At 31.0% G+C, this 27,156-nt stretch overlaps 1 protein-coding gene and 1 non-coding gene across 2 annotated transcripts in view; both read right to left on the reverse strand.

Moving 5' to 3' along the window:
• The window catches only part of LOC127729330 (probable ATP-dependent RNA helicase DDX31), a 41,137-nt gene continuing 13,981 nt past the window's right edge, over positions 1-27,156 (reverse strand). Inside the window, exons 6-17 of the mRNA XM_052237088.1 lie at positions 19,586-19,627; positions 16,953-17,017; positions 16,022-16,141; positions 15,002-15,108; positions 12,529-12,758; positions 11,097-11,285; positions 9,012-9,071; positions 8,360-8,550; positions 3,874-3,955; positions 1,898-2,000; positions 1,254-1,428; positions 1-139 (exon numbers count right to left, since the gene is read on the reverse strand). Coding sequence (XP_052093048.1) covers positions 7-139; positions 1,254-1,428; positions 1,898-2,000; positions 3,874-3,955; positions 8,360-8,550; positions 9,012-9,071; positions 11,097-11,285; positions 12,529-12,758; positions 15,002-15,108; positions 16,022-16,141; positions 16,953-17,017; positions 19,586-19,627 — 1,497 coding nt within the window. The 3' untranslated portion in view covers positions 1-6. The remainder of the gene's footprint in view (positions 140-1,253; positions 1,429-1,897; positions 2,001-3,873; positions 3,956-8,359; positions 8,551-9,011; positions 9,072-11,096; positions 11,286-12,528; positions 12,759-15,001; positions 15,109-16,021; positions 16,142-16,952; positions 17,018-19,585; positions 19,628-27,156) is intronic.
• LOC127731290 (U4atac minor spliceosomal RNA) lies at positions 4,596-4,725 on the reverse strand. The gene has a single exon (XR_007995612.1). It is a non-coding gene; the product is annotated as a U4atac minor spliceosomal RNA (small nuclear RNA).

The raw sequence follows: 27,156 nt of genomic DNA on the forward strand, positions 1-27,156 counted from the left end.
TATGTATTATTTTGCTTTTAATTTTGTCTTTTTTACTTTCTTCATATTTTTCAGTTTATGAATATTTCCTGATGAGAGTCCACTGCTGAATTCTGATAATTTTCCTGAAGTTTCACGTCTATTTAATTCTTTCTGTTTCCTAAAATTTAAAAGGAAATTTAATAATGTTATGCTCATTCTAAGTGTATAACAAGACATAAAACTGTGCCATAGCTCATTATGGTAATCTATATTGATTTTTTAATGTGTTTTAAATCTTTACCTAATGATGACAGGCTAAAATGATTTACAAGGTAAACATCCACCCAAAAAATTAGATGATATGACTAACAAAACTTTTCTAGACATTTTGGATATAAAATGAACAATTTTATTCTAATTTCATAATTCTGTGTACTAAAAGTTTATCTGTATAACATTTAAAGCTCCAAGCATTAATTTTGTTGTTTGCTTCCTTATAATCTGGGATATAATATGGTCTTCTATTCCCAGATATAATGTAGTTTTAAGGTTTTATTTTGTTGGATCCTCATGTTTGCTGTTTGGAGTTTTCTTCGATGGCCTCGTAGTAGCGAGTAAGGGAGGTCATTGGTTCAAACCCCGGCCAGGTCAAACCAAAGACTTTAAAATTGGTATTTGCTGCTTCTCCGCTACGCACGTGGCATTAAGGAGTAAGAGCAAAGACTGGTCGGCTCGGAGTCCGAATAATGTGTCCGGGTAAGGTGACATGTCTTCCTGCAAACTGTTACCTTGTGAACTAGCACGTTAAAAAATCCAGCTCAGCGTGTTGGTAGAGTTCAAAGCAGGGATAATATTCACATTACATTAACATGTTCTCGTTCTGAATATGCATATTAATTTGCCGCTGGATGTTAAGCAGCCAATCATCATCATCATGAAATAACACAGATAATGAGATTCATTCAGTTTTCATGTTTTTTTATGTACCAGTACAAGTGTTTCACAAATACATTGTGTATTTTCAAGAAGTACTACAAGATATGGAATTCATCCAAATGCTTAATGCTTGCACATATAATATAAAATAATATTTCATATATTATTTGGAATTAAAATATATCTTTTGGATACAAATATAACATATTAAAATAAGATGTTGTATGATTGCCAATGAGACAACTATCTACTACAATAAAAATAAACTTGCATGTATTTTTTTACTATAGAATAATCTTTGGTAAATAAAACCTTTAGCTAGATACAGGTAAAACTTTGCCTTATTTTCAACTTACTTTTTTTCTTTCCATTTCTTTATCTGGTCTCCATGGTGACTGACAGTAATTGAAGTGGGTGCTTCTCGTAAGGCGAAACTTTTAGCAAGATGTCCGAGATGAATTTTCTTTATGTGAAATATGTGTTTCAGACTAGATGGATACGTACTGTATGCCCTCACAAATGATTGAAATGCTGAAAGAAATGTAAACAATATTTTACAGTTAGGGTTTTTTGCTTGTGAGAGAGCTGTCTACATATTCCATTCATATTAATGTTCTATTTCTTTTACTGTATTTTCTGTGTCATTTGGTCATTTGTGGAGAGTTGTTTCATTGGCAATCATAACATAACTTCTTATTTTAAAATTTAACTTTCATTGGTACAGTTAAACAAAACAAACATAATGCTGACCAAAACTCAGATATACCCTTGGACATTACATGAATTTTGAATTTTTTTGTCAGTGTATTTTTTTGGTAGAATTAAATATTGAGCCTTACTCCAAAAGATATTTACATCACAAATGAGTCCTCATTATAGCTCATACTTTTTTTTCTTTGTTGTCTAATAGGTCCATCACCTGTTAAATTCAGAGTATAAAAGACAATCACCCCAAATTGCCAGACAATATAGCAAATGTTTAATTTTATTATAAACCTACCTTTCTTTGCCAATTCACCAAAGGATTTATTTTTTAAAATATAATTCTCAAAACACATCTGTAAATATGTAGCTGTCTCCTCTACTGTGTGTGGCACTGATCTCTACAATAATAATGGACATTGTAGTTAGACCGGTATATACTGGAATTATTGTGACAAATGTAAATAAAAAGTGAATGATTTATGCATTGTGACACCTGTGTTCAAAATTCCTAAATGATAAGTCATTTTCAAGTCTGACAGGATTATCTCAAATCTAAAAAAAAAACTCATTTGAGGTCCTTATTAATGCATTTATTTTAGGGTTTCTTTTAAGTTCTTTGGAGATGATATACTGACACTTTTAACAATATCTGTAAGAGGAATCCATCAGTCATTTTGAATAATTCACTGAGCTTGCAAAAATATGAAGCACCAGCCAATAAATGTTATTGAGAAATAATTCATGAGTGCTTTATATATAGTGATTTTACCATGGGTTGGCCCTTAATGCTAAATATTTTACCACAAAAGCATTATTTCTATTCTAATAGGACAATTAAGGCAATTCTTTTGGATCATGGCGCTCTAAGTGAAAGCAAATATTTTCAAATTATTATGTATCTATATCTATCTTTTAATTTTTACGAATATCATATTTTTTATTTTTTATTTTTCATTTTTCGTTTTTTTTTTCTATTTTGCATGAATTTTCTCTTATGTATAAATTTACTCCAAGTATCTCCTTAAGCATTGTATGTTAAATTATTATGTTCCCTTCTCTGTACCTTTGTTAATTGGTTTTAGAGAATAAAATATCTATCTATCTGTAAGTAAACACACTATTAATACTGATGAAAAAAACAAAGAATACTGAATAAGTTAAATGATTAAACGATTTACCATAAGATACCTATTCAGGGTTGAACGAAGTTAAGTGATAATCTTACTTTTATTTACAAAAATGGGCTTTCAACAAAATTTTTATCATCGTTTGAATATGTTTCCATGTTTTTACGACTTTCAGTTTCACATTTGTGCATTTTCCAGTAGAATGTTACATTCTTATGTCATTGTTCAATGATGCAATTTACACTGAATGACCTTAGGTAACTCATTAATAAAAGCCTATGATGTGGGAGTACCATTGGAACAGCTCAAACAAATCATGATGTTGCCGATCAGCTGACATATAATATATTAGTATTTTACCACAGGTGTGTACTCCAAGTGTTTTAAGAACGTCATAATAGAATTAAGGGAGCTGGGGTGTCTAAATGTTCAACGATAGTTTTTTCTTAAACTTCTGTAAAAGACTTCTGGGTCAATGTTCATTCAAATTTCAATTTAAAAACTGGGGGTCATGGACCTTTTTTTTTTCGTTAATACATTGAAATTAAGGATATCGGGAGTAATTTTATATTGGTCATATGATAGGGGAAACTTTGTTTTTCCTTATTGAGGAAACATTAAACGATAGAATTGGCTAAAATTACTATGAGAGAATTGTTTTTCATTTATACTACTGAAATATCAAATAAAAATAGGGGCCACAGGCCTTATTTTCTTGAAAAATCCAAAAACACAAATTGTCCTATCAAATTCAATACATTATCTCCCCTTGATTTTAAAAGGATATTTTCTGAAAATTTTAAATACACTTTACAACACTTAATTTTTTGATAGGTTAATCTTTAAATTTCAAGTTTTAGATATTTTTTGTTGTATATTGAATGATACTTGGTAAAGTATTTTTAAAACAAAAATGTATTTTTGCAACATGCCCAGAAGGGATACTCAGAAAAAGACACCCGATCTACCTCAAATGTTTTACTGGTAATAACTAAACAAAGATTTGGGGTATGGGTCAGTCCGACTAAAATCTATCAAAATACTAAATTAAAGTCATCTACTAAAAACAATCATTTTTGACAGTCTTAATTAAACTATCAAACTTAAAATCAATATATCAATAGGAATTCTAGGTCAATATTACTTTTGTACTATGGTCATGGTTCATCTGTAAAACAGTGCTTTTTAAGTTCTTTAAAACTTCTTTCATCTCCATTTCATTTAAACTACAATAAAAAATGTAAAAAATTATCTTAAAAAGACATAACATTATTTTGTTTTAACTTATACATTTGTGTATTCTAATGTAATTATTTTGTATCAGTGATTTTGTTAGGATGACAACAAAGTAAAATTCTAAAGCTAAATGTCTGAGGAAAGTCACCATTTTGATTCCCAAATTTAATAATAGTGATTTCTTCAAATAAGAGAAAAAAAACTCACATTTTCACCTAAAAATCTTCTTTTTGTCAAATTTTATTAATTTTCTGAAGAATATTCCAGTCCTAATAAACCAGGTGTTTAAGTGTGACACCAGAAGGCTACCTATGAAGTCATACAATTTTGTTGCCAAAGTAGGGAACATGGTTTCAGTTAACTTGTGTGATGTGAAATTTTGTCATCCAAACAATAAACTAAAATTGACTGTTGATAAAAGAGACAAAGATATTGTATTTGAAGCTTGGCTTATGTAAAACACAGGTATGACTTTTGCCATTTGATTCTTTTTAGTGTTAGTCAGAAGTTTTCCCTGTATTAATTTTTTTTTTTGAAGAACCAAAATTCAGTACAATCAAGTCTCACCACTTTTCCTGGTATGTTTATCAGCATCTTTATGCATTCCATCATCATTCTTCCTTATTGGAAGGTTCCATAAATTGCACCCAGACCCAGATTTACATCCAAGCGGTGCGGTATTGTTTTAACTATTGGTGATAGCAGTCTTACTCTCACTACACGATCACTGAGTAAGCTCACAACCCCAGATAAAGACGGTTAATTACATCAAACATTACAACTGTCCTTACACTAATTTTGTAGTTCACAATCTTGATATTATATTTGAAAGATATCAACAAATTTTATATTAAATAATAAAATTATCACAAAGGGATGATTTAGTTGTATAAATAATGTCATATCATACCAAATGTGTAAACAGATTTTTAATTTATTAGATACTTGAAATATTGCTGTGAAAAAACCAAATTCCATCTTTTTGCAAGGGAAACAACTCATGAGTACTAAAATGAAACGTTTGTAGGGGTAAATTCAGTAAAAAATCTCCCATTGACTGTAATGCTAATCTATGTCTTGAATTAAATTTATACCTGATTTACCTTTAGAAATTAGAAAATTTCATATATCATTCATGAAAGTACAAATGTAGCCCTATCATTTGCAACAATAAAAACATAGGGTCATGCGGCATTTTTGGGCATTCACATGGCCTTGTTTACAAACACTGTAGATTCGCACTTAATTCCTTCACTGACCCCCATTACTTTTCAACTCTGTAGTAAAAAAATTTAGTACATTCAGCATTTATTTTTTATTTTTTTTCAACTCTAGTTTTTATCCATCTATCAAAAAATATTTATTACAAACATTATCTACCAATCAGAAGAGCACATGACTTCAGTTTTATACAGAAAGCTCTCCCCCAAATGGGCGGTCCCTGATGACGTATATTTATTTACTGAATTTACCCCTATAAGGGACTTTTTAGTAGCTTTTCCCTCTTTTTTTGTAATAATCATGTAATGTATCCAATTTTCAAGTTCCAGTTTCAATACAACATTCATAAATGCTGAACTTGTAAAGATAGAGGAAAATTTATACTACAGCCCATACTGCGGCCAATGTATATTTGGTATATAAAGTTGCATATTGACTGTTTGTAAAAGAATGGTGTAAAATACTATGCTTAATAAATATGAATTGTTTTCTGTGTTTGCTTTGACCAGTATTGCAAGTACATCTAGAAACTAAAGTCTTGATGTACTCTTAGTTAAATTTTGCCTTATATGGAAGTTTTTGATTAAATACCCTGAAAAGACCACAAAAACACTTTTCAAAGGCTTTTTTAAGCAGTTTCATACAAAAAAAACCAACAATTATGTTTCATTTAACTAAATTTGTGTTTTAATTACTTGTAAAGTTCACAAAATGTCATTAACAATCACTCTGCAGAAATTCCTGTTACCCCAACATCAGGATGGTTTCTTCGCCAAAACTAGACAGACAAAACTGAAGTAGAAAAAAGTGCCAAATATGAAAAAATAAGACTGGGTATGACCAAACTTTGCATTTGGAAGATTAAAGTAACAATTTAGAATATTTAAAAGCAATTATTTAACATAGTAATCCAATTACAAACATTTCAACACTAGTTTCATAGATGAAGGGCATGTAATCATAAAAAGTTATCTACAATTTTTTTTAAATAAAGAAACGCAATGCGTTATGTAAAAATAAATGAATATCTTCATGCGGTCAGATTATTCAAGTGTTAAAATACTTGAAAAGTGCTTATTTACAACTTGTTCTACAACTTAACATGGTGAAACACAGCTAAAAAAAATACACTGTCAAAGGGAGGTAATTCTGATTTTCCATATGATTTTACACATAATGAGGAGAAATATGTGCAAAATGTGTTGTAAAATGGGGGAATATTTATGCCTTTCATTGATATCATAACTCTCAAGTGTAATTTCTATTGTTTCTTTCAATCTGGACACAAAATCTGATTTTTACCATATACCCCATGCTTCCTCTCACAGTACACTCAGTGCATCTTAGATAGCCGAGTTAAACATAGAAATTTGTGTAAAAAAACAACTTCAAATGGTTCCAAAATGCTTCCATTACATTAATATACACAGGAAATAAGTTTTGTGATTATTGTGTGGCCTTGGACAAGTACAGTGACAGAATGCATATTTTCCTATAGGGGTAAATTCAGTAAAAAATCTCCCATTGACTGTAATGCTAATCTATGTCTTGAATTAAATTTATACCTGATTTACCTTTAGAAATTAGAAAATTTCATATATCATTCATGAAAGTACAAATGTAGCCCTATCATTTGCAACAATAAAAACATAGGGTCATGCGGCATTTTTGGGCATTCACATGGCCTTGTTTACAAACACTGTAGATTCGCACTTAATTCCTTCACTGACCCCCATTACTTTTCAACTCTGTAGTAAAAAAATTTAGTACATTCAGCATTTATTTTTTATTTTTTTTCAACTCTAGTTTTTATCCATCTATCAAAAAATATTTATTACAAACATTATCTACCAATCAGAAGAGCACATGACTTCAGTTTTATACAGAAAGCTCTCCCCCAAATGGGCGGTCCCTGATGACGTATATTTATTTACTGAATTTACCCCTGTAATATGTTCCAGAAAGAACAAAGAGAGATAACTCTACTTAAATCTAAAATCATCCTGAGTAGTTTTTTTTATGGAACATAACTTTTCACTAAACAAATAGAAACTTATCTAAAAGTAATTTTTACAAGATGTTTAAATTTTTTTAAATTCTGTCATGTAGATATTCAAATTTCAGTATATTTCTTTGGATCCTACTCAGCATACTTGACAAAAAAAAGGTAATTGGTATAGATATCAAGGCACCCAGTATTTGCCACATTAAATTGCAGTGATAGGCTAGGTAGAATAAGAATTAAAGGCAAATTTCACACTTTGGTTAGTTCGGGAAAGCTATAATGTGAAAAAACAAGCATCAACAGTTCATCATGTAAATGTAAAATTATCTAAGGAAAAGGGTCAAACATTTCTCCCAAAAAAAGTCCTAAGTTAGTTTATAGAAGTAAACATTATCACAGCAAAAAAATATGTTTGTGTTTTTTTATCAATGATAATGAGTTGCCAAAGCTGATGATTTTCTTCACTTTCTGGCTAATGAAGTGTCAAATTTAAAAGATCATTGTAAAAGATATAGATAATGGTATAAAGCTTTTGTCAATTAATTTTGTTTTTATCTTCAACTCTTTTACTATTTTTGGCAACATTTATAGTTGTGATATGATATGTAAAGTCTTCATTGTTGGGGACAGTACAATGACCTTTATATTAAATATTTTATCCCAATGAACCTTGATGGGTAGCTAGCTGTCTCTTCAGTAACTTTGAATTTTATCACTGACTTGGTCATAACCAAAGAGTAGGAAATTAGTATTAACTGCTTCTCCAATATATATGTAGAATTTTAAATTAAGAGAAAAAACAGATCAGTTCATTGTAAAAATTAAGCATTTGGGTAAGGTCTTTGTGGGCTGTTGTTACTTTTTGATCAATCACATACAAATCATGCTAGTACAAAGCAAAGTTCATATCTGTTTGTCATGGTATTGTCCTGAATAGCATCCATCAATCAATGAATTTTCATAATCACCTGAGGCCCCCGGTTTTTGGTGGGGTTTGTGTTGCTCAGTCTTTAGATTTCTATGTTGTGTTTGATATACTGTTGTTTGTCTCTTGGTCTTTTTCTTTTTTTGCCATGGCGTTGTCTGTTTATTTTTGACTTATGAGTTTGAACGTCCTTTTGGTATCTTTCGCCTCATTTTTTTCAGTTATGCTTTATCAATTACAAACCTAATATTGTCTTTATTGAGAACTGGTACATATTCTGATTCAGTTGGCATGAGAAACAAGAGTGACTGCCCTTGTTTTCCAGCTCTAGCTGTTCTACCCACTCTGTGAATATAATCAGTGGCTCCACCTGGTGTTGTATACTGAACTATCCATTGTATACAGGGTAAATCTAACCCTCTAGCTGCCACATCCTGAAATAGAAATTTGATTTTTAATGATTACGGCTATTATATCATGGAAACCTGAAATTAATAATATTTAAACCGCTACTCCAATGTGCAGTCCATTAATCAAATAATCTTTGGCTTTATAAGTTTATCGTCCGTATAAAGCCTTGTTTGTGATAGAACTGTAATAATGTGTTTCCCTCAAGTTTTATCAATGACGTCTTGAAAAAATGTATGTTCAGTTCATGGAATTTTAAATTCATTATGGTTGATTTTTACCAATGTTTTTTCATTTGGAGCAAATTTATGATTTGAATTATAAGTAGAACAACCTTACAATTCGGTTTGTAGACCTGTATGGAGTTAATTCTTCAGATGAAATAAGGATTTAGTATACAAAAAGTTGATAGAAAGATCTTCACTTTATTCAATTTATTGATATACAATGATTAAAAAACAGCAAGATAAGTGCCCTCATTACTCACAGTACAAAACAAAACACCAGTATCTGTCGCAGAAAATTCCTGGAAAGCTTTTGTTCTGTCCTGAAACATACAAAACAATAATTAACGAATCATGCAAAACAAAATGCAGTGAAACATACACATTCTTTATGTGCCTGTCCCAAGTCGGGAGCATGTAGTTCAGTCGTTGTCGTCTGTTCATGTTTTGTTTTGTTTTTTTCGTAATTTGTTTTGTTATAAATTATGTCGTTTGTTTTCTCAATTGAATTGTTTCATATTTTTCATGTCAGGGCCTTTTACAGCCGACAATACGGTATGTGTTTTTCTCATTGTTGAAGGCAGTATGGATGCATATAATTACTTTCATCCACATCATTTTAACTTTGGATAGTTGTCTCATTGGCAATCATACCACATCTCCTTGTTTCTATAAAAAAAAACAATAGATAGTGAAACATACAAAACAATAGATATTGAAACATACAAAACAATAGATAGTGAAACATACAAAACAACAGATATTGAAACATACAAAACAATACTGTGGATTCATTTATTTTCGTGGGTACCAATTTTCGTGGATTGAGGAAAACTTGCATATTCGTGGATATTTAAATTCGTGGTTTTGGCAAAGTCTGCATACATTCCTAAAGAAAATTTGTAATTCATTGAACATTTAAATTCGTGGTTCCCCTGTACCCACGAAATCCACGAAAATTAGTATCCAACGAATATTAATGAATCCACAGTAGATATTGAAACATACAAAACAATAGATATTGAAACATACAAAACAAAAGATAGTGAAACATACAAAACAATAAATATTGAAACATACAAAATAATAGATATTGAAACATACAAAACAATAGATAGTGAAACATACAAAACAACAGATATTTATGTATCATTGTCATTTTGCTTAGTTTCTTTTGTTACCTATTCTGACATCGGACTTGGACTTCTTTTAAACTGAGTTTTACTGTGCGTATTGCTATGTGTTTCTTTATTCTACATTGGCTAGAGGTATAGGGGAGGGTTGAGATCTCACAAAACATGTTAAACCCCGCCGCATTTTTGCGCCTGTCCCAAGTCAGGAGCCTCTGGCCTTTGTTAGTCTTGTATGTTTTTTTAATTTTAGTTCATTTATATGTTTTGGAGTTTAGTGTGAAGTCCATTTTCACTGAACTAGTAAACAATTTTATTTAGGGGCCAGCTGAGGACCACCTCTGGGTGCGGGATTTTCTCGCTGCGTTGAAGACCCATTGGTGGCCTTCAGCTGTTGTCTGCTCTTTGGTCGGGTTGTTGTCTTTTTGACATATTCCCCATTTCCATTCTCAATTTTATTGAAACATCTAACCAATATAAACCATCTATCGGGGTATAACTCTAAGTCAACTACAAACAGAATATGTATGATATGGATATTTACCCTAAACAATGAAATCCAACAGCCAAGAAATATATTTAGACTCGGACTTGAAGGACTTGTGCAATATTTCCTGATACAATACATTGAATTTGTATTCCTTTTGAAAGTATAAGATTTATTATCAGAAATCTGTTAAAATATTAAATTAAGCATCCTTTTCTATTTTTTATTTAGCATGATAGGAGAAAAAAAAAGAAAAAAAAAAGTTTGGTAAAATTCCATTGATGTTTGAAAACAAATTTTTTAACTTTCGACTGTATTGCAGTATTAACTGCAAAAGCAATTAAGTCATTTTATTCGCAAAACACTGAAAATTGAAAAATAAATATTTTCAAACGTATGCTCTGGATACTGTCTTTTGATCATAAAGATGCTTCTATTCATATTCAAGTTTAGCAAAATTCCAAAGACGAAATGTTGGATTTCTTTGTCTCCCTTCTGTGACATTGTGTTGCAGAATCTACAAAAAACAAATATGATCGACAGCAATCAAACAACAACATCAACGGAATTACAGGCTCCTGAATTGGGACAGGTACATAATGTTATGTGAATAGACATGTTCGTGTTACTCAACCCTACCATAACCTTACACAAGTTCACCAAATACAAACCTTAGCAAATATCTACAATGATCACCAAGGTTTATACCATTTTCAAACACAAAGTCTTACTTTTTGTTGCATATCTCCATGAAGTTTAAAGAAAAGTATGCTGTCATCATTTCCAATACCATCCATTTGGTCTTCAGGATCAAACTTAATGTCTGACACACCAAAGAAATGTTGGAACAAGTCATAATGGAACTCTACAAGATCTTGTGTTGACATGAAAACAATCATTTTACATTTACTGCTTTTTATCTGAAACAAAAATCATTTTAATCAGAACCTTTAAAAGTAATTTATATAATCCGAATGATAATAGCTAATAATTTCATTTTAAGGAAGTAAAATAAATTTCTAGTAAAACTCCTAGAAATGATGAACACCTTCCTTACAGACTTGGTAAAGACTCAAGTTTTAAAAGTAGCCAAGAACAGACATATTTAGAAATTCATTTTTCAGGTGTGTTATACAAAGGTTAATTTCATTAGCCCTATTTTGAAACTGATGAATATCACTTAGTATCAAAACTTTTCTGTTGACACCAGGCTGCATAGTAAATACTCTAAGATAGTTCCTTTGACAAATTGTCTGTCTGTATTGCACCATATATTCCCTCTATATACTATTTAAAATAAGGTGATCTTGAAGATCTTTGGAAATCATGTATTTTGCATTTTCCACTATACTATATTTGTAACATATATTTTAATTTCCCCTGAATTATGATTTATACAAGATAAACAGTTAATCCCCATAAAAGCAAGAGAACACAAAGTCTAAAGAAAACTGTAAAGTCAATTGGTTATCAAAACAAATACCATTCATAGTAAAAATCGGTCTACTCTGAACTCATTCTGGACTAGGATTTTATTCCAAGTAGACAGATGAATGGTAGTTTACACTGACTAACAGTTTTCAGGAACTGCTTACCCTTCAAAAAACATCTTAGTTGACCGCTGTTTGAGTAGCGCATGTGTTGCTCTATTTGCAGTCTTCTTTTTTATTTGATTGACTTTTGTTGTACCTATTTGTCACTCTTTCCATTTTTATAATTTCTACCCTCTTCCCCACCACAGTTATTTAATTTTTTTTCAAATATATAAGGTGTAATTAATGAATAATCCGATAAAAGAGTTCATATTAGACAGGTTTCATGTGTATGCATGACTCTGTATTGACAGGTTACAGTATAGATTATGATGGATTGTTGCTAGCTTATGTCAAGTAGAAAATATTTCAAGGACATCCAGAGTGAGACCAAATTGTCAAAAATCAAATAGGAATGTTTTGCAAAGACCATGATGAAAGAAAGGAAATTTGGAGTGCCATAGAAGAAGAGGTTACTTTAGGTATGGAGGAGAATTAGGTCTAGTCACCTACACATCCCTCAAGGAGTTGTTGCATAGATAATGACTCTCCTGATACAGGAAATCAGATCAAATGTCTTCTTTTTGAACAAACAAAACATGTTACCTGTAAATGAGATTTACCAATTTACCTTACAATGCCATGTAATAAATGCTGCCAGGGTTACAAGTCTTAATTTTGGTGGTGTTATTACAAAATGCTGTTTAAGATTTTGTGGTAGTGTAAACTTGGACTCAGTGTTGTCCTTTGATTCTGTATTCTCCTTTGATCCTGTGTCTTGAGTCTGTTTTGGTAAATCTGACTGTGAGATATCTACATGGACTGGATCATCTAATGTTAAACCCGCAAGTCTTTCTACACCTAGTCATCAATAGATTTAAATGTAATGAAAAAAAAATCCTCATGTCTACATGCTTTATCTTTATACCTCTTTCTGTGAAATAAGTATTTAAATCTGTGTTAAAGCTATTTTTCTTTCTTGTTTTTACAGTTTATTTCATCAAATACCTCCTTATACCTCTTTATGAAATATTATTCCTAAGAATGAATTCTAAGAAAGAATACAGTCACAAAAACTTCCATTGGCACTTTTCATAAAAATTCTTATGATCAAGATGTATCGTATGTTATAAATGAAATTATGAATTACAAGTAATTATCTTATAAGATATAATTTGGTGAAAGTCACACAAATTTACATTCTTAAAACAAGTCCTAGTATGTCAAATAAAAATAATTATTAAATGACTATAAATTTTCTGTTTTCTCATTGGCTAAAAGCATAGGAAATCCTCTTTGATAAAACATTAAATTCACCGCAACAAAAACCAAGAGAGGTTAATATAGAGTCTGTGTACCTACATATAGATATTCCAAGGCAACACCAATGACGTAGGTTTATGATGTCATGCAAATTCCCGGTTTTTTTTCCTTCTTGTTGTTGGTTAATTTTTTCTCTTCTTCTAATTTCCAGCGTATTTGATTAGTAAACTTTATTGAATATTTCAACTTATGAAAATTAACAACTGCAAAAAGCAGATGATATATCTAGTATAAAAAAGGAGAGCAGTTATAAAAGTATCTTTTAGCAAATACTAGAAAATTAGAGAAGGATAAAAAAAGTCATATAATAAAACAATTCTTGACTTTTGATTTCAGTTGATACAATGATTTATCAACTCCAGAGATATGACACTCACCCTCGGCCATTGGCCTAGGTGAATATCATATATCTGTGGTTGAGAAATCATTTTATTATACTTCATGTCAAAATGCCAGTATATAAATAACACATAGCTGAGAGAGTGATAGAGCAGATTGTTACCCCGAGAAAACATTGTCAAATGAGGCAAAGCCAAGGTTGACAATGTCTTTTCGAGGGGTAACAATCTGCTTTATCACCCTCTCAGATATGTGTTATTTAATTTATTACACTGAATGTTCTGTTATTACTTTCTATTAAATTTCAAATTCAAAGTAATAAACTATGTCGTCTTGTACATAACAATCATCCGTATTTATTAAAGAGCACATGTGAGCAAGCGTCTCCGTGAAGGGTAATTATTTGCCATGGGATAGAGCAAATTGTCTCCCTCGTATTAACCAATCAAAATCTTGCATTTTGGCATGAAGTATAATAAATTTTGATTGGTTAATACGAGGGAGACAATTTACTTTATCCCATAAATATCCGTCAATATTTAATAGACAGTAATAACAGAACATTCAGTATAATAAATTAAATAACACATATCTGAGGGGGTGATAGAGCAGATTGTTACCCCTGGAAAAGACATTGTCAACCTTGGCTTCGCCTCAGTTGACAATGTTTTCTCGGGGTAAGAATCTGCTCTATCACCCACTCAGCTATGTGTTATTTATATAGCATCAACCTCATCAAAAGTCAATAATTGTATAGTATTATAGTTGAAGTCTGAATGTTTCTTTCTAAATAGAACTTTGTCTGTAATATATAACACACCATAGATATCTGAATAGTGAGACTAAAACAGTTTTAATATTTTATTTACACTCTTTATGTATGTGTATTTTTGTTAAAGTGTAATTATTGGGAAGATCAGTATTCAAAAATTTCTCCAGATATTTTTATGAGATTTTAAAATATACCTTCACATATGTGCCTTAAATATTATATGTGCCTCTAACTGACACACACCAAAGAACATAAATATAATTTGTCACAAGAATTGTCACTATGACACAGTGTAAACGTAAACTTCTTTCATAGGACACAGTGTAAACTTAAAAAACTTATTTTGTATGACACAGTGCAAACTTAAACCTTCTTTTTTCATGAAAAAGTGTAAACTTAAACATTCTTTTTCTAGGACACAGTGTATACTTAAACCTTCTTTTTCTATGACACAGTGTATACTTAAACCTTCTTTTTCTATGACACAGTGTATACTTAAATGACTTTTTTATGACAGTGTAATTTGAAACTTTTTTTTTAAGACACAATGTTAACTTAAACTTCTTTTCTTTGACAAATTGTAAATTTAAACTTCTTTTTTATGACAGTGTAAACTTAACCATTTCTCTATGACACAGTGTAAACTAAACGTTTTATTCTAAAACCTTACCTGCAGTTAGTGTGGCAGATAACATAATTGTTTGTCTCTGTGTAGTTGCCTCGTTTAAGTAATTAATTATTTCTGCAACACCTTTCTCATAGCCCAATTCTAACAATCTGGAAAAAAATGGTGCATGTAATTATTAAAATCATGTCATTTGTGTCCTAAGTAAGACAAATACTATTCATTCCTGACAAATTGATTTAATACCATAAGTATTAAACCTAGATACACTAATTGCCTCTAAAAAGTGTGTAATGCTTATATACAGCCTAGTGTCAAGAATTGCCAATGTAATATATGATACAATAAAGTTATTGTGTAACACAATCCATGGAGGACACCATTTGCTATTCTAATCTGTGTCATAATTATATATTTAATAAAAGACCTTCATTACACCATCCAGCGTCTGTAAAATAAAAACTTATCAATGATACCAAGCTTATAATTTGATAGGCCAGATATACATTTCATCTTCATAAAACTCATCAGTGGTTCTCCAATCAAAATAGATGGAAGGTCAAATCAATATGTTTACAATAAGGTCTAGTATTAAACCTTATCCATGGTTGTGGTCATCTTTAATTGAATCGGCACCAAATTCATAATTTTTTGGAATATTGATCACATATCATCCACCATTTTCACAATAATTCAAGTCTGTGAAGCAGGTTTGAAAACAAAAATCACATTGTTTACTTTAACATCCTATGTAATATGTTTAATTTCATGTTTAAATTACTTAACATATTTTGTGCTACAATGTATAGACTTCCCAATATATACAGAATTATGTGATGGCATGGAATTATTACTCTTCTACTGTTATGTTTAATGACCTGTAAAACCAATGATAAGGGATGTTCACTACGGGCTGTTCAAAAATTTACTGGGAGGAGGGGTTGGGAGACACTCAAATTTTTAATATGGGTTGTTGCATTTTTTTCTTATTTGGAATATCCCTAAGCAAATTACTACGGCTGTTTTCACATGACAATTTACAGAACTCAATTTAAAATAGCCTACCTGTCAGCCTCATCTAAAACCAACCATCTTACTTTAGACAGTGATAAACTACCAGTATGTTGTAAATGGTCTAATAATCTTCCTGGAGTTGATACTAAAATGTTTATACCTTTACGTAATCTAGAAATAAAATTATACGGTTTTTTTTTCTTGAAAACAAGATATTTGCACTAAAAATGATGGTATGTATAGTTAAGTCAAACAGTGATAAAGGTTTTTGATTTTTATTGCAACAAAATTATTCACCTAAAGTGGAAAAACAGTTACTAAACAAAAGCTTTATATATGTGTAACAGTTGCAGTGCAACTTATCTTTATACTGGTAATCAAATTATGTAATAATTTTTCCCATTGCGTATTAAAGTTGTATAGATACTTATATATCGGTTAATCTTTTCCCTTCAATGTTTATATGTAATCATGATCATAATTTGTTCTTTAGTAGTGTTATCCCACGTTAGGAGGAGGATTCAGCACTCACAATCATGTTTAACCCTGCCATATCATTTATGTGTCTGTACCAAGCCAGGAGACTGTACTCCAGTGGTTGTTGTCTCCTATAATTGTTTATATTTTTATTCATTGTTGTAAAAAAAAATATTCTCTTTTGAACTAATTCATAATTTGTCCTCCAGGGGCCTTTTATAGCTTACTAAACAGTATTGGTTTGGTCACTGAAGGTTTTATGGTGACCTGTTGTTGCTCACTTTGTCCTTTGATACTGATATTAAGGACTGAGGCTACTTTTCTGAAATGACTTTTATTGCATATTCTTCCATAGTCATATACATGAGGTTTTTAAGAAAATTTCTATGAAGTAAGAAAATAAAAGAAAATTATAGTCCTTTTTCAAATTGTAAGAAAATTTAGAGGAATAGATATTTATCCCAAAAGTTTCAAATTTCAAAAATAAAGAATAATTAATTGTAACCTTGCTTTTTCTGCTTTTCTCTTCTCTCCTCCCATAAGACAACCTGGTACTATCCATGTGAAAGGCTAAAATCAGATTTGTAAATTTTTAACACATGAAACAGAATATGTCTTTAAACATCATTATATGTTAATCATTCAATAGTTTTGTAAAAAGAAAAAAAAAATTTTAAATGATGATTATTACATCAACCAATGAAATATCTGCTACTAAATGTTTGAAAGTCTGTGAATTGTTACAACAAAACATGAGGATACTAAAAAGGTAAAGCAGAAAGTTATTGAACAGAGCACTGTCAGCTCCTTGTAACAGAGTTCTCAAAATCTTCGGACCACCACTTTTGGAGAACTCTGTTGGTAAGGAAAGTAAGACCATATGATCTGTATTTAAATCAGAATAATTCAAAGTGTTTCTAAAGATTTATAAACGATCCAAAGGGTTATTAAAGATACATACAAAACACAATAGGACTTTACAAAAAAAAAATTGCACAATTTAAAAAAAATAATGTATTGACAAAAAAAATACTGAATTCCATGGTAAAAAAAACCCAGAAATCCATAAAACCTGACAAAACTGGATGGTTTAAATGAGCTCCTTGATTTTACTGTGCAAAGTATTTAGACATTTCAATATTGTGCTACTTTCATAATATATCATTACTTCACTTTATATATTATAAATTATAAATGAGTAAAAATAAACTAATTTTATGGTTCTTCAAATGGACATTGATAATTTGAGATTTGGCTAAAATGTGTTGTAAATCTTGCATTTATATGTCTGATTTTTTCACTAAAATGTCCTCTGTTGTATTTTTTGCAAGATTTTGTATATTCCAAAAACAGTATATTGATTTTTTACTTGTGAGATACAGTGTATAATCTATTTTGAAGAAATCTTCAAGTGGAAATAGTAAAAACCACAATGTAAGGAAGAAATCAAATCCTGAATATATTAATAATTATTTGTGGTAGAAGAAAGAAACCATATTTCTATGAAATTCAATTTCCTGCTTTTACCTGAATATAAAACATTGATTGGTCCCATGTTTTACCAAACATGTATTTCCTTGATGACTCAATGTCACAGTTTGTTTCTGTTCATGATATCTAAGACACTTTTCACCCTATAAATTACTATAAAAAACTATAAATAACAATCAATAACTATAAACCACCTTTTATTATATTGCACTAAAGGATATATTACAATGTGAAACAACTTGGTGTCCAATGTACCCTGAAAACTCATTATTCATCAAAAGTTCTGTACTACTTATAACAACAATCAGAAGTAAAAATGTCGATTGTACCTTAAATATCCTCGTGTTTAGTAAGTATTTTCAATTTTTTTAGCATTGAATTAATTTTAACAAATTGCAAACATAGTTTTTAGTTTTCGACCTGTGATTTTTGTTGTAATAGTGTTAACAAATGACTTCAGTTTCTATTTTCATCAAAATTATTTTTCAAGTGTTTGGGGGGGGGGGGGGGGGGGGGGGCCTCGGTGGCCAAGTGGTCTAAGTTATTCTACTACTTAAATCACTAGCCAGTCAACACTGAGGTTGTGAGTTCGAACCCCGCTCGTGCGGGTGCACTCGACTCCAATCTTAATTGACAAGGATTGTCAGTTTTACTATGGAAGGTCGGTAGTTTTCTCCGGGCACTCCGGCTTCCTCCACCTATAAAAACTGACCGCCACAAAATAGCCCAAATGTGGTGCTTAAAAGTGGCGTTAAAATACCAACAATCAATCAATCAATCAAGTGTTTGGGACATACAGTACAGGAGGAGGTATAATAAGAGCCATTACTTCACCCCTGAAATTGCAAAAATAGAAAGAAAAAAAAGTATTCAATTATGTTAATTTATTGAATAAAGAACCAGTTGCTTTAACCTGGAAATTTTAGTGCAGAAAACCCCATTATGATGTCACTGTGTCATCATAAACATGTTAAATTTTCATATTTGACCTAAAATGGCCCTTTCTCCCAAAATATACATGAACAAGAGCTTTACCTAAATATATGTTAAACACATCTTTGTAAAATACATATTGTAGCAAAATATCTTTTTGGGTATAGCTCTTGCTCCTGATCTCAAAATGAGGTTATTTTGGCAGTTTTTGCTGTTTTGCACTAAATATAAGAATTTATCTAAAGGCCTAATGCGAATATGTTGCTCACCCAATTTTGTCAATATAACAGAACTATAAACAACTATCACACAAGTGGGAGGTTTTGCAAGCTATAAAACCTGCATTTACCCAACTTTTTCTTTGGAAGATGCCTGTACTAAGTCAGGAATATGGCAGTTGTTTTCCATTCGTTTCTCTGGTTGATATAGTCTTACATTTGATTTTGTCAGTATTTATTGCCTTTCCCTTTTTGAATATACCTTGGGCTTTGGTATTTTTGTTATACTTTTTTAGACAATATTCAAAAATTGAAATACTGATGTGTGACACACTAATGTCTTATGAACATCCGAAGGATGTTGTTTGGTAGATTTTAATACTTTTCGATTTTCAATTTCAAGAGGCTAAAATTGTGGCCTTATCATAACTTCTCCTTAAAAAAAAAATTGAGAAAACCAGTTTGTTTACTCTCTATTTATTAAATTGATACTCACATTGACCAATTTTTGGAAATTATTAAAACTTTGTGTGGCCAGCTGAAAATAAAAGATTTCAATCATTAATCAAAACTTAGTGTATGAAAATTTCATTTTAATAACTCAAAGTTTTGGTAAAAAAAAAACCAATACCCTTTTTTATCAACAAAGAAAAATTCAACTCTATTTTTTTGAACAATTTTGAATCAACTTTGGATAATTCAAACTCTGATATGACATAATGGCAATAGAGTAGTTAGAGTTTTAGGGTTGTCTACCCTTTTTACCATCACACAATTTTCAATGGAGTCTACTAGTTTGGTGTATTTTGTACTTTGACTCCTACTCCTATATGCTATCACATTCCAGTAATGGGCCTCTAGTTTAAAATGATTAACCAAATAAACATGATAAATTCATTTTTAAAAAGAATACATAATAAATAAATGAAATTAAGGTTCAAACTTATCCAGCCAAAATTGATCTTTTCCAATTTTGTCAGTTTTTTTATTGGTTTACCCTTTTGATTTTGTAACTGCCAATACTTTTTACCTTTCTTTTGCTTTCCAAACTTTTGCCTATTTGTGAAGTTTAATCAAAATAAGTAAATGCATGAAAAACACCATTGATGGAATAATTGCTGTTTGTCATGTGGATAATATTTCATGCATATTCAGGAAAAGAAAAAACACTGATTCACATTAATTTTAAGCAGTTTGGTTTGCCTGTTTAGTCAAAGCTTTATTACAGCTAAACTATTTTAGTGTGTATTAAGTTTGCTTGTGAGTTTGTTGATCCTTGAATTCTTTGATACATGTAAGTCCCATAATATGATGGCCAAGTGATCTATTAAAGTAGTTCATCTACTGTATCACTAGACTGTTCAAGACTGAGTTTGAACCCATATGTTGCAAGTGCGTTTAACTCCAATCTTGATTGACTAAGATTGTCAGTTTTCCTGTAGAAGGTCTGTGGTTATCTCCGGACACTCTGGCAACCTCCACCAATAAAAACTAACCACCATGAAATAGCTGATATTGCTAAAATTGGCCTTAAAGACCTAACATTAATCAATCAATCAATTGGGTAGTAAAAATCAATTAAACAAAGATACTGGTTTCATAGTCCACTGAGCAAGGAAGAAACTTTAACTTCCTTGTTCTGTGTACACACTGTAGTGTACCTGCTGTAACTGCACTGAAATTAATGATTGGACGACACACATTTGGGATGTGGGAAATAGGGGGTAAAAAAGAAGGGGTGATGTAAGAAATATGCGGTAAAAAAAAGTGGGATCTAGGAAAAAAAGAAGGAAAAAATATGGGAAATGGGAAAAACTTCAAAAAAATATGGATTTTTAGAAATGAGTACCCCCATGTCACCCTTCTAATTAAGGATTTTACAAAAGAAGCTGACATAAAAAAAAACCACTGCAACATACCACTATACAGGTGTTACTTTATAAAATATTTTATACATGCCATTATTACTTTACAGATTTATATACTCTACAGATTGATAGAGTACATTAAAAATGTCCATAGTCAAAGTCATTACCAAATGTTCATCTCTTAACTATGTTGTACATGACATTATAATACTATATGATTATTTTACAGATTAATATAATATACAGAGAGAGAGAACATTAAAAATGTCCATGGACAAAAGTTTATCATTTCAATTTTACAAGTACCTTTGTCAGGAGATTGGATCTGTGGAGGAAGTGAGAGTTAGGAGATTAACTTTCACAATAAATGACTTTGGGAATGGAGGCTTTCAAAAAATCACAAGTGGAAGTAAAGGTGAAGGACTAAACTTAAAAGGCAGTGACCTTGACATAATGTATATTGATCCTTTCTTTACCGTTTACGAGTCAGACAGAGATTTTGTTTTCCAATTCGAGAGGATTCCTCTCGTAATGGATACAGAAAACACACCTCCATGTTTCGCAGAACTTCGTCTTCTCAAAAACCCCACTTTACATTTAGTTCCTGAACTAATCTTTGAGAAGAATAAGATTTCCAGTGAGCTTTATAAACTATACAACATGAAACGTATTCTTTGCAAAACTCTTAAAATTCATGGGCCATGCATTTCGTCCCAGACAGATAGCCATGATTTTGCTTGGAGCTTCAAGTGTGACCATTGGATATCCCAAGCACAACATTGGATCATAAGATCACGTACAACATGGCCTTCTCCAGAACTCATTTCCAAAATAACCGCCTGTGGAGTTTTGTTTGTTCCAATTGGCTGCAAAGGGTCTTTAAAGGAAAATCTCCAATGGAGAATATCATTTTCTGTAGCAGAAAAATTTCTCATATTTTCGTTTGATCATACTCAATTATTATGCTATGCCTTGCTAAAAATCTTGCTCAAAGAAATAGTGGACAAGCACCAAGATTTGAAGGGTTTATTGTGTTCCTATTTTCTTAAGACTTTGATGTTTTGGATCTCAGAAGAATCAGAACCAACAGTATGGAGACCAGATAATATCGTACCATGCTTCATGGCTTGTTTAAAGAGACTATTGTACTGTGTTGAATATGAAACATTATTACATTATTTCATTCCTGACAATAACTTGTTTTATTTACGATTTAATACTGAAAACAAAGATAAAATGACCAATGTCCTAAAGAATTTATATGAACAAGGAATACACTGTTTTGATCAATCTGAGACTCTGAAAGACGTTTCTACACTTCCCTGTGAAGTTACTAAATCATTGTCAATTGAAAAGGTTACATTAATTCAAGATATTATGAAAATTCAAAATTCTCATAAACATCCTACCAAGCTGCTCTATACATTTCTACATCATTCTAGTACTTCTGTATCAAGAGGTATCTTTAGTGTAATGTTGTCAAACGCACATCAGTTAGTTTCACATGATTCACAAAATCGACCTAGATCAAACAACAAATGTCAATACCACAAGAGCAAACATGACCTTAGTCATCTGTTGATAAGAACGCAGTCAGATGCAGTATCTGGGTGGCTGATGTTGGCCTCTTACCTCTATGTTCAGAAAAACTATTTAGCAGCCTCAAGTATAACAAATTACACATTTTGGAAATTCACAACTGAGCAAATTTATCCTTGGCAAAACAGTTTAAATCTAAACCAGAAATCTGCATTAAATTCAATTAAACAAGAAAAATTTTGCAAAATGATAAAAACGATATTAATTCTAGATCTACCACTGAAATATATGTCATCAATTGTTCCATCAGAACTACAGTTAGATGTTGTTAAAGGTACGACACATTTTAATCCTGTATCGTTTGCTCATTTCCTGAGTTTTCTGTGTTATTACAATCTCCATGACATCACATTATGTAAACTCTCTTTAATTCAGTTATTACACAAAATAAGGGAAAACCTTTATAATTACACATTAGATAGTGTCAGTGCAGCACAATCATTTCTGTGCATTGGTATAGCTCACCATATGATGGGGGATACAAACATGGCTACACAATTATTCCGTCATGCTGCTGATTTAGATGTGCATAACCAAACCAGTGCCAGATTAAGATTGTCTAAACTTACTTAAGTTTATCTTATATGTCCTTTATTTCATTTATTGTGGTTGCCAACTTATTTTTAGTGAACTGAGCAAAAATTGTATTTTGTGTAAATTTTTATTTCTTGGTTTAAAAATTCATACATACAATTCCATAGGAAATTTGATTTTGTTGAAAGCTTAAATGTGTGGTTAATCTTAATCCACAAAATCCATGAAATTTAATAGTACAATACAAATAATAATTGATCCACATTGATATCCAACAGAAACATTGTGTCAGTCATGGAGTAAGAAAGAATTAGGAAGGTCTTATATTCCAAACTAATGAGCATTAGTTTTGAAGGAGAGGCTTAATCAAATTTGTAAAAGTAAAAGTTAGAACAAATATGAATCTGACTTCCATGTGAAAAAACAATCAGTAATCCATAAAAGTACTAGTATTCTCAGCGTATTTTATTCATCCTTAGAATTTGTTATCTATTGAAATAACTGCTTTCAATTGTAAATCATTGTAAATACATGAATTCTATTGTGTTGAACTTGAATTATCTTACATGCTATACGTTTGTTTGTATGAAGAGTGCAATAGTGTTATTTGTAAATGCCTTAAAGAATGACATTGAAATAAAAAGAAGAATTACTGTAATTTTCCTATTTTTTTAATATAGTAATAATCTAATGGGAGAAGAAATCCACATTTCTTGACTGTTTCTGTCTTACCAAAGGCTATTAAATAAATTTCATGCATTTAATGATAATTACTTAATAGGTAAAACATTAAAGTAAATTCAGTCGATATTGAATTTGAAGCGTTTCAATGTTATTTATATATTTTGATAACAATGCTAAATTTAACTTATGGCTATAAGAAAATGGGTTTATACATATAAAAGGCCTGCTGTAATACTAGTATGCCAAATGAACACAATGTGTAGATTTTACCCTGAAAAAAAATAGTGGACAGGGGTGATGACTGTGTTTTGTTTACCATTTTACCCATAAATTGCAATATTGAGGTAAATAAGTTCAATTATCTCCCCTACAACATGTTTTAATTTGACCTTTATTAACCTTTTTAAACAGTGGCGTATCTTGCATTCTGTTATTACCATGGCAGGGGTCTGGGGTTGCAGCCCCCCAGAAGCTGTTGAGGTTTTGCAATTTGAACAAGAAGAATCTATTAAAAATTATAGCAGTTGTTTTATTTAATTTCATCATAATAATATTAATATGCCTTACACTAAGTTATACTACAGATTTATTAGTTGATTACTGGTACCTACATCATTTTCAATCAACGGCTCAGATGAATACATAAATGTTCTCAAATACATTTACCACTATTTCAAATTGAATCCTTTCAGTGAACTCTAAGATTTTAAATTCTTTGAGAATAAAAGGAGATGGATATGGGGTATACTTAAATGACACAGCAGGTCAAACAATACAGCTAAGAAACTATGTCAACTTACGTACAGAATTAAAAAAAAATCCAGATTTCAGCTACCGCTTTACAAGTGAACGCAACAGCAAGATTCAAAACATGCACTCTGCAATGATGATATTATGCTCTTGGTTGGATTTGCTGTATGCAGGTTTTAATACCAGAAACATTACAAGACATTACGCTAGCACCATTTCTTGATAAACTAAGAAATAGACACATGCTACATGTAAAACGCACCACAGCACTTTTATTGGATGTGTTTCGCCCTGATATTTCTTGGAATGTCTTCAAATTCTTACATGGTTTTCCCATTGTGAAAGTGATAACCGTTGAAGTACTAGCGGAAACATTTTCATTTTTCTGAAGCCTTCATAATAAATGAAAACAGTTTTTGGTTGAAGTTTTTATATAGAAACAGACATTTACTATATATGTCGCTGGATTAATGATTCCTTCAAATATTTAATAAAATGCTTCGCTGGGGCGCAGCTTGATACAACCGCAGAGGTCGAACCCTGAACAGTTGGGGCAAGTATGGACACAACATTCAAGCTTGATACAGCTCTGAATTTGGATTGGTATTAAATATTTGACACAGCATAGGTTTCTGACACAGAAAGAATGTGGTCTAAGAACTTGAATTTTTTTAATTTACCTATTATGGTCCAATGTCCAAAATCAAAATACATGGTTAGATTCAGCATATCAAAGAACCCCATATATTCAATTTTTGTTAAAATCAAACAAAGTTTAATTTTGGACCCCAACTTGGACCAACTTGAAAACTGGGCCCATAATCAAAAATCTAAACACATGTTTAGATTCAGCATATCAAAGAACCCCAAGAATTCAATTTTTGCTAAAATCAAACTAAGTTTAATTTTGGACCCTTTGGACCTTAATGTAGACCAATTTAAAAAACAGGACTTAAAATTAAAAATCTAAATACACGGTTAGATTTGGAATATCAAAGAACCCCAATAATTCAATTTTTGATGAAATCAAATAAAGTTTAATTTTGGACCCTTCTGACCTCAATATGAACCAACTTGATAGCGGGGCCCACAAATAAAAAATCTAAATTCATGGTTAGATTCAGCATATCAAAGAACCCCATATATTCAATTTTTGTTGAAATCAAAAAAAGTTTAATTTTGGACCCCAATTTGGACCAACTTGAAAACTGGGCCCATAATCAAAAATCTAAATACATGTTTAGATTCAGCATATCAAAGAACCCCATATATTCAATTTTTGTTGAAATCAAACAAAGTTTAATTTTGGACCCCAACTTGGACCAACTTGAAAACTGGGCCCATAATAAAAAATCTAAACACATGTTTAGATTCAGCATATCAAAGAACCCCAAGAATTCAATTTTTGATAAAATCAAACTAAGTTCAATTTTGGACCCTTTGGACCTTAATGAAGACCAATTTAAAAAACGGGACCCAAATTAAAAATCTAAAAACACGGTTAGATTTGGCATATCAAAGAACCCCAATAATTCAATTTTTGATGAAATCAAACAAAGTTTAATTTTGGACCCTTTTGACCTCAATATGAACCAATTTGATAGCAGGGCCCACAAATAAAAAATCTAAATACATGGTTAGATTCAGCATATCAAAGAACCTCATATATTCAATTTTTGTTGAAATCAAACAAAGTTTAATTTTGGACCCCAATTTGGACCAACTTGAAAACTGGGCCCATAATCAAAAATCTAAATACATGTTTAGATTCAGCATATCAAAGAACCCCATATATTCAATTTTTGTTGAAATCAAACAAAGTTTAATTTTGGACTCCAACTTGGACCAACTTGAAAACTGGGCCCATAATCAAAAATCTAAACACATGTTTAGATTCAGCATATCAAAGAACCCCAAGAATTCAATTTTTGTTAAAATCAAATTAAGTTTAATTTTGGACCCTTTGGACCTTAATGTAGACCAATTTAAAACAGGACTTAAAATTTAAAATCTAAATACACGGTTAGATTTGGAATATCAAAGAACCCCAATAATTCAATTTTTGATGAAATCAAACAAAGTTTAATTTTGGACCCTTTTGACCTCAATATGAACCAATTTGATAGCGGGGCCCACAAATAAAAAATCTAAATTCATGGTTAGATTCAGCATATCAAAGAACCCCATATATTCAATTTTTGTTGAAATCAAAAAAAGTTTAATTTTGGACCCCAACATGGACCAACTTGAAAACTGGGCCCATAATCAAAAATCTAAACACATGTTTAGATTCATTATATCAAAGAACCCCAAGAATTCAATTTTTGATAAAATCAAACTAAGTTCAATTTTGGACCCTTTGGACCTCAATGAAGACCAATTTAAAAAACGGGACCCAAATTAAAAATCTAAAAACACGGTTAGATTTGGCATAACAAAGAACCCCAATAATTCAGTTTTTGATGAAATCAAACAAAGTTTAATTTTGGACCCTTTTGACCTCAATATGAACCAATTTGATAGCGGGGCCCACAAATAAAAAATCTAAATACATGGTTAGATTCAGCATATCAAAGAACCTCATATATTCAATTTTTGTTGAAATCAAACAAAGTTTAATTTTGGACCCCAA

This window comes from Mytilus californianus, unplaced genomic scaffold, assembly GCF_021869535.1.
Source record: "Mytilus californianus isolate M0D057914Y unplaced genomic scaffold, xbMytCali1.0.p SCAF_2, whole genome shotgun sequence".
Classification (NCBI taxonomy): Eukaryota; Metazoa; Mollusca; class Bivalvia; order Mytilida; family Mytilidae; genus Mytilus; species Mytilus californianus.